This window comes from Prunus persica, chromosome G1 (genome assembly GCF_000346465.2).
Source record: "Prunus persica cultivar Lovell chromosome G1, Prunus_persica_NCBIv2, whole genome shotgun sequence".
NCBI lineage: Eukaryota > Viridiplantae > Streptophyta > Magnoliopsida > Rosales > Rosaceae > Prunus > Prunus persica.
Genome location: NC_034009.1, coordinates 3329192 through 3343604, shown reverse-complemented (window position 1 = coordinate 3343604; position 14413 = coordinate 3329192). Strand labels below are relative to the sequence as shown.

Genomic DNA, 14413 nt, shown 5'->3' with positions numbered 1-14413 from the left:
ACAAGGCACGCAATTTATAAACTTTTTGTTAAGCGTCTACTTTTGTGTAAATTTCTTTGTCAATGTAGTGGCTCAGGAAATGCAAGAATATGAGGTGGGGCCCGCCACAGTTGAACCCGGGACTTCGGTAGAACTAAACAAGTACCCAAATTCAACCCAGAAAACGTGGCTTACGAATTAAACCCACTTCATCCCCCACCACGCCTCTTGGTTCAGTTCAGAGGTTTTTTTGTTTCAGTTTTTCAGACCCAAAACAAATAAAGTTCAGTTTTTTTTTTCAGGCATTTCTCATAATTTCTTTCGTTCTTTCTTCAATGTTGCCTAAAACAGTTGTAATTTTTTCTTGAAAATGAAAAGAAACAGATGGCTTGGAACCTAGAATTGTGAGACGTGTGATCTCATTAGTAGTGGTGGTGGTGGCTCTTGCTTATCTTTGCTTTTCCATGTGCTTAGCTGGTTGTTTATTCTTCTTCACTTGGCCACCTTTTTTCCTTTACTTTCTTTTTGGTGGTTCCCCATTTGACCTTTCAGTCTTCTTTGTGCTTAAAGTGTGCGGTTGGGACAACAAGCTCAAAGTTTGAGGAGTAAGAACAGTGTTAAATGCATTGCAAATAAGCTGCTTGCTTCTTCTTGGATCCAATTCCTAAGGTAAGAGAAAAAGAAAAAAATTCTTCTTTTTAGTTTTTTTTATATGTATATTTTAAATTGTTTGAACTTTTCTTCTGGGTGTCTGTTTATTATGTTTTATGGCCACTTTCTGCCTTTTTAAAAATATTTTATTCATCTTTATCATAGGCCACTTTGTTGGTTTGATGGTGATTTTCTAATGTTGTGTTTGAATTTCCTTTCTGGGTTTTATTTATATGGAGTTAAGATGTATAAAGATCAAATCTTTTTGTCAGTCTGCTTCTTTCTCAGTTCTTAGAGAAATTGTACTATAAACAGATGGAAATTAGGAGTTAAGTACTTTCTTTTTACTGAATTAGGAGCTATGTTGGGTTGGTGGGAGATTTTTTTTGTATATGTTCCTGTTTTGGGTTAGGGAGAAACTGTATCTAAGTCACCAAGGGAAAGTTAGAAAACTGTGGACGATATAGTTGCAGTTGGTTTTGATAGCACAACAAATAAATAAAAACCTCCAAGCTTATTTTTTATGATTGTGCCTGGAGCCTAATGCTTCACGCTTCAGATTTTGAAAACAATCTCCCAATCTTGATTTTGACAGCTTCGATCAATTTCTGGATTTATCTCCGTAGCTTCTGGGTTGGACAAACTTCAAAGTTTCCAATTAATGTCATCTTAAATTTGCAAATTGATAGCTTGTGCTTACCGCTTGTGTTTGTTTTCAGGTTTCTTGCAAGATAAGAATTGGACAGTTATATAAGGCCGTCTACCACCAAGACTATATAAATCAGTTTGAAGCAAAATATAGGGAAAAACTTAGCTGCCATTAATGTGTGGTATTTAATTGGGGTCAGCAGATGGATGATAAGTTAGTAGATGCTCAGAAAGATCACCAGGGACAAGACGATTCGTTGCATAGATTGAGCAAGGAGCGGGAATTGTCAAGAAATGGTACTTTAAAATCCTCTGGGTCAAAATTGAAAAGGTTAGTCACATGGTCAAATCCACAGCATGCCCTAATTTCAAATGTTAATTGTTCACAAATTAGTAAATGTTGCACAAAAAGTTCATTGTTTCCAAGTGCTCTGGGCTTGGACAGAAGGATTCCAAAACATATACTGAGCTTAGATGAAAAATTTCGTCGTCGTTGCATGGAATTGATTCATATTAGTGCATCCAAAGCTACCCGATGCAGTGCAGTTGTGAATTTGAGCTCGACAAAGATTGGTGCTTTGCCTGAGAGCTTGAATGTGGCTAAAGTTAGAAGTGGAGATACATGTAATTCTACTAGGTTTGTTTTTGAATGTCCATTGGCAGCTGGAGGGGGGAGTGTAGTGATAGGCCCTGCAGGACAGTGGATTGTAGGTACAGTTATGGGGAGCAAGAGCATGGTGAATATATTAAAGGGCCCTTTGTTCCACCAATTCGGTCCCCTCGGTAGCAATACAGACTTGACAAGAATTAATACAAATGATGTGAAAGGCTCAATATGCTATGATTTAACAGAATCTCCTGGTGGATTAAGTTTCTCTTCTTCACCGGTGCTAGAAAAGGAAACACCAAATAAGGGAAGCCATAAAAATGGATCTGATACTGGCCACAAAAGGTTTGTTTCTCTGTGTAGTACAAACTCTGCGTGTTCTGATCAATCTTCTGCTTCTGCTCTCGCCACTGTTTCTCAAGGAATGCTTCAATGCACGTGGAAGGGAGGGAATCCTCATTTTGTTTTCTCCACAGATCAAAAAAGGGAGGTCTATGTAGCCAACTTGTGGAAGGTCGAGTCTGAAGAAGATAAGACTCTGGACTATGTATACTTGTTCCATTCAGGAAAGGGTGGGCAAAAGGACCATGAAATTCGAGATGGTGAGTCACAGCTTGTCGGTAAGATGAAAGTGAATAATTTGGTCTCGCTCTGCTCAAACAATTCAAAGATCATGGAGACTGAGTTTGTTTTGTTTGGTGGTGGTATTGAGATGCATACTTCTAGCCATAATCTCAGGAAGAGTAAGGGGTTATCAAAGAAGGTGGCAGAAGTATTCAGGTCAAGTCAGTCATCCAAACAAAAAACCTCCTCCAAATTGAGTGGACCAATTTCGAAACTTGAAAGTTCTTCTCGGGAGTCGTGCCTAGATACAGGCAACAATCAAGATGCTCTAGGTCTGCCCAATTTATTAGAAGATCATCTCCCTCCAAATTTTGAATTGGCTGCCATTGTTGTCAAAGACCATCTCCCTGATGATCGTAAGGAGGAGGCTGGAGGTTGGGGTTTGAAATTTCTGAAGAAAGTTGGAGTCAAGAAAACCGCTACTGTGGAAGCCTCAGTACCTATCGAATGTTGTCGAAATAATGGTGATTGCTCTACCAGTATGGATGTTCTAATCCCAGCAGGTCTTCATGGTGGGCCAATAACCAGAAATGGTGGTGTTTCAAGTCTTACTGAAAGATGGAGATCTGGTGGACATTGTGACTGTGGAGGTTGGGATCTGGGGTGCCCACTCACAGTACTTCAAACCAAACCAAGCAAAGAAGACATTTTCCCTCAATCGGACACTCAGGGGGAGTGCAAGTCATTTGATTTAAATCGAAAGGTATGCCAATCTCCTACCTCACTCCCTTCCCCCTTTAGTTTCTTACAAAGTGAAATACAAAATGTTGTTGAGCAAGTATTAAAATTGACTACATCCATACATGTTTACAAAATTTGTGTATCCGGTGCTTGATCTGATGAGTTAATGTTTTTGGACATGAGATCTCGGAATCTGGAAAATAATATTGTTTTTGGCTTGAAAACGAAGGATGAAGTGTTTTTTATGACTTACCTGATGGGAACTGAAACATGGTATTTTATACTTCCAGCATATTTTTGTGTGATGCTAAAGCTATATGGTTCTTTGCAAGGCTACAGAATGTTAGTTGATGTTAAAAATTATCCAGGAACAATTTGTCACATACTTACATCTATTCGTACTTAACTTTTGAGCATATATGCAATTATTTGAATATGTATTGAGATGCTTTTCTCCCATTTCAATTCTTCAGGGTTCAGAACATGGCCCTCCCACATTCAGGATGTTGAATGTCCACGATGGTTTATATTTTGTTCATTTTCAACCAACTATGTCTATTCTGCAGTCCTTCTCAATTGCAGTAGCAATTATCCATACACAGAGTCCCACTCTCCGACCAAAATGTACAGGAGTTTTAAGTACCAAAATCCAGGGTTGAAATTTGTGTAGTAGTTGTAACTCTCATACTGTATACAGCAGTGGGCAACTTAAATTATATATGTATGTATACATTGGAATCCAGATGTTTTCTGTTGTGTTTTATGGTTTTCTTCAGTTACCCTGATACAGTGATATCAGACAGTTTTCTGATTCTAGGATAGTTTGTATTGGTTGGGATTTAGTCCCTTGATTCTTAGGCCAGAAACGCTTGTAATCTGCTCATTAGTATTGAATGTACGAGATTTTGATATAATTAAATTGATAGCAAATCATCTTGAGGGCAATTAGCAACACTGAATTTGGCATTTTAATAATTTTGCTGAGATCAATCCGAACTGGAATTTAATTCTTAGACAAAACCCTGCTATCCTAGTTTAAAATTTTCATCTTCTGCATATCTCCACTCCAGCCTTAGAGCGTTTGATTTGCAGCTTGTTAACATGCTTGCTCTGGTCGCCGCTAGTTCGTTCTTGACCATGTTCATGCGTGGAATACATCATTCTAGTCCTCACAAAGTAAGTTTCCTGGATCTTATCTTTTGTTTTCATGTTTTAATTACAGGGATTACATTTGACATATTAGATTGTCTTATATTTTGTTCGCCCACTAGGTGTTCATCATATACTCAAACATAGTTGTCTAGCTTAGCTATAAAAAGTGATAGAGAAGAGATTGAGACTAAATAATCGTAGTAGTCCTCTTCATAATCAGAAGATAAAGTTAGAAACTTACCTATAGCCTCTAAACCATGTCATATCAAACCATGGACCTGACCACTTATAAATGATGGTGGCAATTTAATTAGATGCGTCAAACATGCCTGAAGCATGTTCGTTTAACTTCAAATTTCCTAGCCAAGATAGAGAAAAATAAGAAAAAAAGGATGAGAAAAGCAAACTAACCATAGTGGACAGTACAATAAATCCACATAGCCATGCTATAAAGGGAAAAAGAACAAGAAAAATATTTAACTTTGTAAAAGTATTATCAAATCATCATGTATGCAGGAACTTTTTTTTTTTTTTTTTTAGGTCAAGCATGTGTGCAGGACCTTGTACTGGAAGTATATGGGGTAAATTTCAGGTAACCATTCTCCAGCAGGCTTTGCACTCCTACCCTGCGTGTGATTACTTTAAGGTTAGTGGAAAGTTCTTTCATATAATTCATTCCGTATAGTTCTAGGTAGACGCAGGTCAAGAATTCTGGATTACTGTAAAATGTCTCAATTGCTGATCTACTTTAACTAATAATGTGAACAGTAAACTTGTATATTGGCATATTTCATGGCTGACAGTTTCCTTAAGAAAATTTCCCCTCGCTGGTATTGTAATGATGACTGTCACGTTTCTTGTGGTGATACAGATGCATAAGTGCAAGTGTTTGAGTATCTTGATCACAGGGCTGGTAAAATTGTGGTCAAACCGAATGGAAGGCTTAACAGATGCGGGGTTTTTTGCCTCCATATTGATATGGGGTTGAAAGAGATTGATGATTGAACTGCAAGTATTTGGTTAAACCAGGCAAGCAAGGTGTTTCAGGAAAGAGATGGAATTTGATTTTGTCTGCAGGCTGCTTTTCCATTTTTGTTTAAACTTGTGAGGAGCTCTTTTGGTGAAGTTTTGGTGCATCATTGGTTGCTTCTATGTCAGTTCTTTCAATTTGTGTTTGTTTTGAATCCTGACAGAAGTTGTTCTTGGCCTGTTATGCCTTTACTTTATTTCTAAGCGGTTGATATTTGTCCCAGTACCTGAGTCATTCAATCCTTATAAAAAAAAACCCCACTGTAAATGCAAATTGAGACTCATTTTAGTCTGTTTGATAACGTTTGCGTTTCTTGTTTCATTCTTTCTGACATGGTTGTTTTGAATAGACTAGAGAAAAGAGAAATGGTTGCCCACCTACAACGCTGTTACAATGACAAGTTGAAAACGAAAAAGAAAAGTTGGAAATTATTGTCTTAGTAGTAAATGAAGAAATGAGAAACAAATTGTTTATAGAAAAGGAAAAGAAAATCAATAGATATATCTTACCATTTTTCTCCCCCTTTACCATCTTGCTTCTTACTTTCCTCTCATTTTCATTTTTCTGATAAATATTTACTCAAATGACTCCTATTCTTTCTTTGTGAAATTACCATACTATTCTTTCATCATCCCATCCTCATTTTCCTTTTATGTTTTAGAAGGGCTAAAAGTTTGAGTCATAAACGTGTTTCTTGGAGAAGCACACTTATTTTTTTTATAAAAAATTTCACCGTGTTCTAATAAAGTTGCTTCTAATCAAAAGTTTAAAAACATCACATATGATATGAGCTTAGTTAAGTTGGGTAGAGCGGATATGCTCTCCATTTTGCACCCAAGTTCGAATTCCCTCCCTATAGTTTAGATTAAATTAAAATAGAATATCGCTTTAAAAAAAATTATAAACCAAGTACATATAAAAGCAGTACCAAACTGACGGATGGTTATGACTAAAATTAGCCTCATAAGTCTGTCCCTTTATCTGTGTTGGATTGGACTTCTTTTATACCTGGATTGGGCTTCAGTCACACAAATGAGCCTTATGTCCCATATTTAAGAGGCAAACTTCCAAGCCCATGATCCCTTCACCTCTTATTGGTTAATCAATTGTACGTCCACGTGGCACAATTGTTCTCCGCCATATGGCACTCCAGGATGGAGGCGTATCTTGACCTTTTACTCTTTTTAAATTGATTATGCGACACGTGGCAAGGCTTGACCATTTTGGTCCCACACTTTTCCAAGTTTGGGACGAGGTTATCAATTAAATATGTCTAAATAACATCATCCCGAGAATCTAGAAGCTTCCCAATTAATTATTTAGCAGGAGGTTATTTTGATATTAGCACGAGGTTATCATTTTTGCTTAGCTCAAGATATTTTTTTTAACTTTTTTGTCTGCATTTGATTTGGGGGTACAAAAGAAGGCGAAGAGGCCAGGGAGCTTTTTCACCTCCAACTTTTTCACTCGACCGTACGAGATGGAAAAACCCTAGAGCTCCCTACAGCTTCTTGGACCTTTGGTCTTCAAACCAGCACAGCAGCTCTGTCTTGTAGTCTTAGAGGTATATATTTACATACCACTAAATGTAGCTACACTTTTGATCACTCTCTCTGTTTTTATTCACTATCAAAGAAGAAGAGAAGGTAAATAAAATTCCAAAAAGGATCAAGAAAACAAAATGGGTTTTTGAGTGGCATAGATCTGAAGGCGTCAAGAACATTTTCCCATTTCATCTCATCTGTTTAGCAACATTCACCTGGGTGAAAAGGTGACATTTTTATATGATCAGGTTTGAGATTTTTACGAGTCTTTGAGATTTTTTTTATTTTTGGGGGAGATGATTTTACATATGCTTTTGAAAGCAGAAAAAGAAAGTGTTTAGAAAATGGTGGTTTAGTGTGACATGTCCTGTGGTATCTTTCATATGCTTGTATTTTGCTATTTCTTTTGGGTGGATGCTGTATGGGAAATTTCTATTTTCTTATTTTGTTTTTGGATTTCTCAAACTAGCTTGCGAGTCAAGTAATCATTTTTCCTATTCATTTCTGATGCTTTCATATAAAAGATCTTACTTTCTGTCTTTTCGGGTATTTTGCTCTGTATTTCATCAGTTTTTTTTTCCTTTAGCTTCAACCTATTGCTTTTCTTATTCAGCTTCAATTTTTTCTCTTTTGAAACAAAAAACCCAAGACTGTTTTTTTGTTTGTTCTCTGCTGCAAAGAGAATGAAAAATGCACACTCAACTTTCCTTTCATTTCCCTCTCTCTCTCTCTCTCTCTCTCTCTCTCTCTCTCTCTCTCTCTCTCTCTGTGACTGTAAGTTTTTGACGTTATCTGTGGTCTTTGCATTTGGGTTGTGCATCATGTTTTGGATGTGTTCTTGTTTGTTGATGATGAAGGACTGTTGTGTTCTTCTTTTGTAGCCTCGAATTTACCTCCATCACCGTTGTTTATGCATATATGGGTCTTGGCCTGTGTACTATTGAAAGAAGAGGCCTTTTGCCAGTTTCCTGTTTGTCTTAATTTCTCACTGTTTCAAATGTTGCTGCTTTATTTGTTTACTGTACATATTGATCGGGGGGATGTTTATGAGTCCATTAGTCATGTGCTTTTGTTATTTTTGTTGTTTTGATTATTTATTTGAGTAAGATTTACAAAATTCAGGTTTCCTTAAATAATATTCTGCGGTCAATGTAGAACGCAAGCTGATGTCTAAAATAAAGAATTTTTTTTAAGTTTTCAGGAAGACATTGAATCCTTTTCCTTTGACTGAGTTAAACATGGGTGGTATTAGGCCTTAGTCTTTCAATTTTTAATATAATTAACCCATGTGAGGAAATTTGGGCAGTGGCTGTCCTGTCAGTTATGTGGGTTTACTAGCTGATCTGAATTTCAAAATTAATTATTTTTCTTTTTAAATCATCTACTTATGCTGGATATGGACAACCAGTGATAGCATTACTACAGTTATATAAGATGATTCATTTATGTTCTTATGGCATCCATGGTGATCACACCTTGGTTAAATCTTTTGGGTTTTCTTGGCTTTCTAGTTCCCTGCTTCATTTTGTTGACAGTGGTGTTATTCATGGCTTACATAATAATTCAGTCCACCATGAGTGGAATATTAATAAATAATTTTCCAATTTTGGATCCGTTATGTTGATTCATACCTGTCACTTATTACACTATTCTGCATATGAAGGGAAGGGAAGGGACACACCAACAGATCGACCTATCGGAAAACTTTAAATCAGTGATGCCACCAAAAAAGCACACAATTGCAGATGCCTGTCGTGTAATGAAGCGTTGTGGCATTTCGGGAGCCAAAACAAAGGCAGCGCTTAAGGAACTTCTAAAATTATATGAAAATAACTGGGAGCTTATTGTAGATGATGATTACAGAGTACTGCTTGACGTTATACTGGACAAGAATTCCAAGGAGGAGGTGCATATTACATATGTGTTAATATCTGGCAATGCTTATTGGTTTCCTCTGTATATGAGGTTATACTTTGTATTCTCATTCCTTATCCTGTTTTGCCTGCTTACAATGGCTTTTTTCAAACAGAGAGTGGAAAGCAAGGAAAAAGAAACTTTAATTCATGAATCAAAGGTGACCTTTTTATTTTCTGCTTTTTTGTATAGATTCTATTCCTTATCTACCTTGCAGAGATCCATGGGATATATTGCTTTTTCCAATTTCATTTGAATTCTTAATTTAATGTTTTAATATATGTGTCTTTTCATACCAGGGAGTGAAATCCAAGAAGAAAGAAGCTCCATCATATGATAAAACTGAAGCTGTTGAACTTCCAACCCAGAGAGTACACACAAGACAACAGAAGAAACAGGCATTGTACCTCTCCAAGTCTTGCTCAGACGCAACTCCATCAAGACAGGCACATCCAAGTGATGATGATCTGTTGTCAGATTCTTCGTCTGAAAATAATCAACCACCATTGAGAAGATATTCAATGAAACAACAGGAAGCTTCTTCGATACATGAATCAGAGGTGAGGATCTTTTGCTTTATCTTATAGAATTTACTCCTTATTTTTGTGTTTCAATCATTTGGAATTATTATTGTGGTGTTTCATGTCCTGCTCTGTCTACCATGCAGGGGAGATCTGTGGGAACGATAACTTTTGATGTGCATGCTTAATTTAAATGTTTTAAGATTTCGTGTATTTTCATAACAGGGAGTGAAATCTAAGAACAAAGAAGCTCAAACTGAAGATGCTGAACGTCCAACAAAGAGATTATGGACAAGACAACAGAGAAAACAGGCATTGTCTCAGTCTAAATCTTCCTTGGGAACAACTCCATCAAGAAGTGCACATCCAAATGATGTTGAGCTGTTATCAGATTCTTCATGTGAAGACCTTCAGCCACCATTGTGCAAATATTCCCTGAAACACCAGGAAGAAGAAGCTAGGATACGTGAATCAGTGGTGGGCATCTTTTTCTTTATCTAGATTTTACTCCTTATATTTCTGTTACAAATTTGAAATTATTAGCGTGGTGTTTCACGTCCTGCTCTGTTACCATGCAGGGCAGATCTATGGGAATAATAACTTTTTTTTCCATTTGATTTGCATGCTTAATTTAAATGTTCTAAAATTTCATGAATTTCTGTACCAGGGAGTGAAATCCAAGAACAAAAAAGCTCTATCATATGATAAAACTGAAGATGTTGAACTTCCAACCAAGAGATTATGCACAAGTCAGCGGAAAAAACAGGCAGTGTCTCTCTCCAAATCTTCCTTGGAAAAAACTCCATCAAGAAGTGCACATTTGAATGATGATCTTTTTTCCGATTCGTCATCTGAAGAACTTCAAACCCTATCCAGAAGAACTGTCCTAAGGCATCAGGAAGAAGAAGTTTTGATTCATGAATCAAAGGTGAGTACTTTTTGGTTCATCTTATTGATTTTTTGCTTATATTTTTTCTTACTATCATTTCAAATTATGGTTGTGGTGTTTCATGTGCCATAATGCTGCCTCTCACCTACCATGCAGAGGAGATCTATGGGACATATAATTCTTGTTTCAATTGCATTTGCATGCTTAGTTTTCAGTGATGTAACATTACATGTACTTTTGTACCAGGGAGTGAAATCTGAGAACAAGGAAGTGCCATTGTATGACAAAATTGAAGTTGATGCTTTTTCAACCAAGAAATTATACACAATACAACAGGAAAAAAAGTCATGTCCCTTCTCTAAATCTTGCTTGGAAACAGCTCCATCAAGAAAGGCACATCAGAATGATGAAGATGTGTTTTCAGATTCGGAAGAATCTGAGGAATGTATTCCACTATTGAGAACTAACTGGAGAAACCAGGAAGAAGGCGCTTTAGTCATTTGGGATAACTTAGATCCTGTGCATAGCTGCAATCCAGGGGTGGCAGAAAATCTCAATGTGATATTGTTACATGATTCTTCATATTATGATGGTTGTAATGCTGATGATGGTGAAGACAGCTCAGGGTTACTGGAAGTGGAACCATTGAATGTGGACAATAGAGATAGTGTTTATGATTTGTCACAGATGGATGTTTCATCATCTCCTCCAACAGGAGAGGTGAAAATTCCTTTGATTGGTACCTCTTCTCCACAGTATGATTTCCATCTGCCAAATTGTGATGCAGCGGTAGAAGTGGTGGAAGGGAGATGCATAAAATCATATAGCAATGGGGAATCCCATTTGGCAATACAAATTAAGTCCACTGTTGATAAAAAAACAAGACTCAGAGATTCACCGGATTTAAGAATTTCCAATGCACAACATGTTCTTGCCAGAAAAGATGATTACCAACGAGATAATTGCAGTGCCCCAAGTTTTCCTAGTGAAGTATTTGTATTTCAGAATCTTATCAAGATTGTACCCCACATACCAAAACATATAGTTTTCAGTGGATTTGAATGTCTCAACCACTTAATTGGTTTTACAACTGAGGACATTGAGAAAATTTGTGGTGAAAGTGGAAAGAGATTAAAGGTTCTCCGAGGGCTACAATCTTCAAAATTATGCAAGGTGGAGGCTGCTCAGAACCACCATTCTTCACTTGGAGTTGTAAAGTCCTGTGTTTATATTGATGACATAACTAGAGGTGAAGAAAGAGTGAAAATTTCTCTGGAAGATGGAAGAAATGTTGAAGATCTGCCAACCTTCTTTTACATCCCTCGGAATTTAGTTTATAAGAATGCCTATGTGAAATTTTCGCTTGTTCGTATATCTGATGAGGGTTGCTGTCCGCATTGTTATGGGGATTGTCTGGCATCACCGATACCATGTATCTGTGCTATTGAAACTAGGGGTGGGTTTGCTTACACACCCGGGGGATTGGTCAAGGACAAGTTTCTGGAAGTCTGTATATCTATGAAACAAGAACCTAAAGAACACCACTACGTATATTGTAAAAAGTGCCCACTTGAAAGCTCTAAGAACAAGAAGAGTCCTGTGGCATGCAAGGGCCATTTATTTCGGAAATTTATAAAGGAATGCTGGTCTAAATGCGGATGTAATGTGAACTGTGGAAACCGGATTGTTCAGCAAGGCATTACTGTGAAGTTGCAGGTTAGTTTTTTCTCTGTGAATATCAGTTGTGCCCCTTAGTTATGTAATAGCTTGATATGATGCTGGTCTATTATATGTTTCAGGTGTTTTTGACGCTCGAAGGAAAAGGGTGGGGCCTTCAAACACTGGAGGACTTGCCAAGAGGGGCATTTGTCTGTGAATATGTTGGAGAGATAGTTACCAATACAGAACTATATGAGCGAAATATGCATGTTGGTAAGAAGCATACATGCCCGGTGCTACTAGATGCAGACTGGGGTTCAGGGGGTGTCTTAAAAGATGAAGAGGCACTTTGCTTAGATGCTACAGTTTATGGAAATGTTGCAAGATTTATCAATCACAGGTGTAAATTCTATACTCTTATACATATGTATCAATCACAGGTGTAGATATGCCACAGACACACAAGCACACAAACATATAAAAGTCACCTTTCACCTCTCCCTTCGACCCACATAAATATTTTTTTTGATATTAACTTTTATATTTTGCAGAAGAGATATGTTCTCTTTTATATAAATTTCAAGTAATTGTTTTCTCTGGTGTTGTTTGTGTTGCTATTCAAAACATCCTCTCCAAATGAATCTCAGGGTATTGTGTCCGTCACAACCAGCCATGACCCTGGGACTTGTCGTCTAGTCTCTAGTCTCTGAATGTCGAGCACTAGGGAAAGCCCTTATGAAACTAATACTATGTTCTTTTTCTGCTACCGTTAAAGATATCTACCTCTTGCAGGATATATATCTACTTACCCTATTATAAGAGTTAACTTTGGCATAATATTGGTGCAGTATTATCATGCCATGGCCGTATATAAGTGTAGTTGGATATAAACTTGCATCTGAACAGATGATAGGAAGAAATTGTGACATATTTTGTTGCTCGAAAAAGAGATGCTCGAAAAAGAGATGCTAGTTTCATCTTGTATGAGATATATATTAATAATATTAGTGAATACAAATATATCTTATTGTTGATTAGGAAGCTCTTTTGCTTGATAAAACCATTTATCTTCTCCTCAGACTAGAAGTTTTAAGATTACATGAATTCTCAGTTTAGAGATTTTGAATTTTATCATGAAGTAACATCTTGTTGATTATCTAATCATTGACTCGACTCTATTTGATTTCCAATTTTTTTTGTACTAATCTTAATTCACTATTCTTTTCTACCAAAGTTAATTGATTCGGTTACACAAGTCCAACTTCAAATTGCTTGGGGTGTCAGCATGAACTCATCTCAGCCACTCGGTCTACCCAAACTCTAATTTCTTTGTTTAGTATTTAAGTTTTCCTTAGATTACTTGCAAGTTAGTTATTAAATTACTGTCCAGTAAGTTTACATCTGCAGTTCATCTTGCAGATGCACTTAGTGACTAGTTGTAGATATGTCTTGTTCAAATTCTGTACGTAAAATTCTTCTTTATTAGCACTACTTATTCAAGCTGTGTCAACGTCATATAGGACCTGAATGGTTTATTTTCTTCAATATTTTGATTCATGGGATAGAGTTAATTTACTCTTCGCTCCTTAGTTATGGTTCGTGCTAAACTTTTCTCCTCACACATCACTTGGGAATTTCTTTGGCTAGATGTTTTGATGCTACCTTGGTTGAGATCCCTGTTGAAGTGGAGACCCCAGATCATCACTATTATCATGTATGATTTCTGAGCATTTAATTGAAGCATTTCTTCATACAAGCAGGTAATGGAAGCATTTATTTATATGTTTTTATGTCTTTTATTGTGCAGGTTGCCCTTTTCACAACAAGGAACGTTGCTGCTATGGAGGAGCTCACTTGGGTAAGAAAGATTCACCGAAATCTGATAATTTTGGTATTACTATTTACTTGGCATTGTTATCCTACTTTTTAATGTCTGTACTGTTGCAGGACTATGGCATTGACTTTGATGACCATGATCATCCTGTGAAGACTTTCCAGTGTCTCTGTGGAAGCCCATTTTGTCGTGGCCGCAACCTTTAAAGTACTTCAAGCATAATTTCATCTTATAGTTCTAGAATGGTTAAAATACTACAATGAAATGGAAATCATGTCATCTTATGTTTTGTAATCTCACTGGATTCCTTTCATATGAGTATCAATTTGATTGTGAAAGGAATCCAGTGAGAATGTTAATGCCTTCAAGGAATCCAGTTAGACTCTTGACTTGAGAAAGTTAATGCCTTCAAGGCTCCATCTGTTTTTGAGATAATAGAATGTTTTGAAATAACATCTGCTGGTAAAGCTTTACTGAAATGTTTATTTTCTTTGCTCTTCCTAGAGAAAAACGTATGTGAAGTCCCGCATACACCTTCCTCTCTATCTCTCTTGAGAAATTTCACATTTACGTTGGATATGGAATGAAATTTCACATTTAAGTTTACCTATCATAACATATAAAATAATAATGCAAATTCATTGGAGGATAAAAATGTCTAATGTAGTTTCTTTCAATAC

At 36.7% G+C, this 14413-nt stretch overlaps 2 protein-coding genes across 7 annotated transcripts; both read left to right on the top strand.

The window, feature by feature from the left end:
- On the top strand, positions 148-5703 carry LOC18791097. Of its 6 annotated transcripts, XM_020570058.1 has the most exons (5): positions 151-648; positions 1350-3212; positions 4283-4366; positions 4883-4988; positions 5214-5703. In XM_020570058.1, exons 2-4 carry the CDS (start codon positions 1482-1484, stop codon positions 4925-4927), a joined length of 1860 nt encoding a protein of 619 aa, XP_020425647.1. In that variant the 5' UTR covers positions 151-648; positions 1350-1481; the 3' UTR covers positions 4928-4988; positions 5214-5703. The 6 variants fall into 6 exon arrangements, with proteins under 6 accessions (XP_020425624.1, XP_020425618.1, XP_020425647.1 ...); XM_020570035.1 differs by lacking the exon at positions 5214-5703 and having other exon boundaries at positions 148-456; positions 550-648; positions 4283-4976; XM_020570053.1 differs by lacking the exons at positions 4283-4366; positions 4883-4988; positions 5214-5703 and adding an exon at positions 3664-4135 and having other exon boundaries at positions 161-456; positions 550-648.
- LOC18793884 (probable inactive histone-lysine N-methyltransferase SUVR1) lies at positions 8634-14124 on the top strand. Its single transcript, XM_020555059.1, has 9 exons — positions 8634-8822; positions 9130-9390; positions 9577-9828; positions 10019-10279; positions 10487-11956; positions 12040-12299; positions 13547-13613; positions 13707-13757; positions 13847-14124. Exons 1-9 carry the CDS (start codon positions 8634-8636, stop codon positions 13937-13939), a joined length of 2904 nt encoding a protein of 967 aa, XP_020410648.1. The 3' UTR covers positions 13940-14124.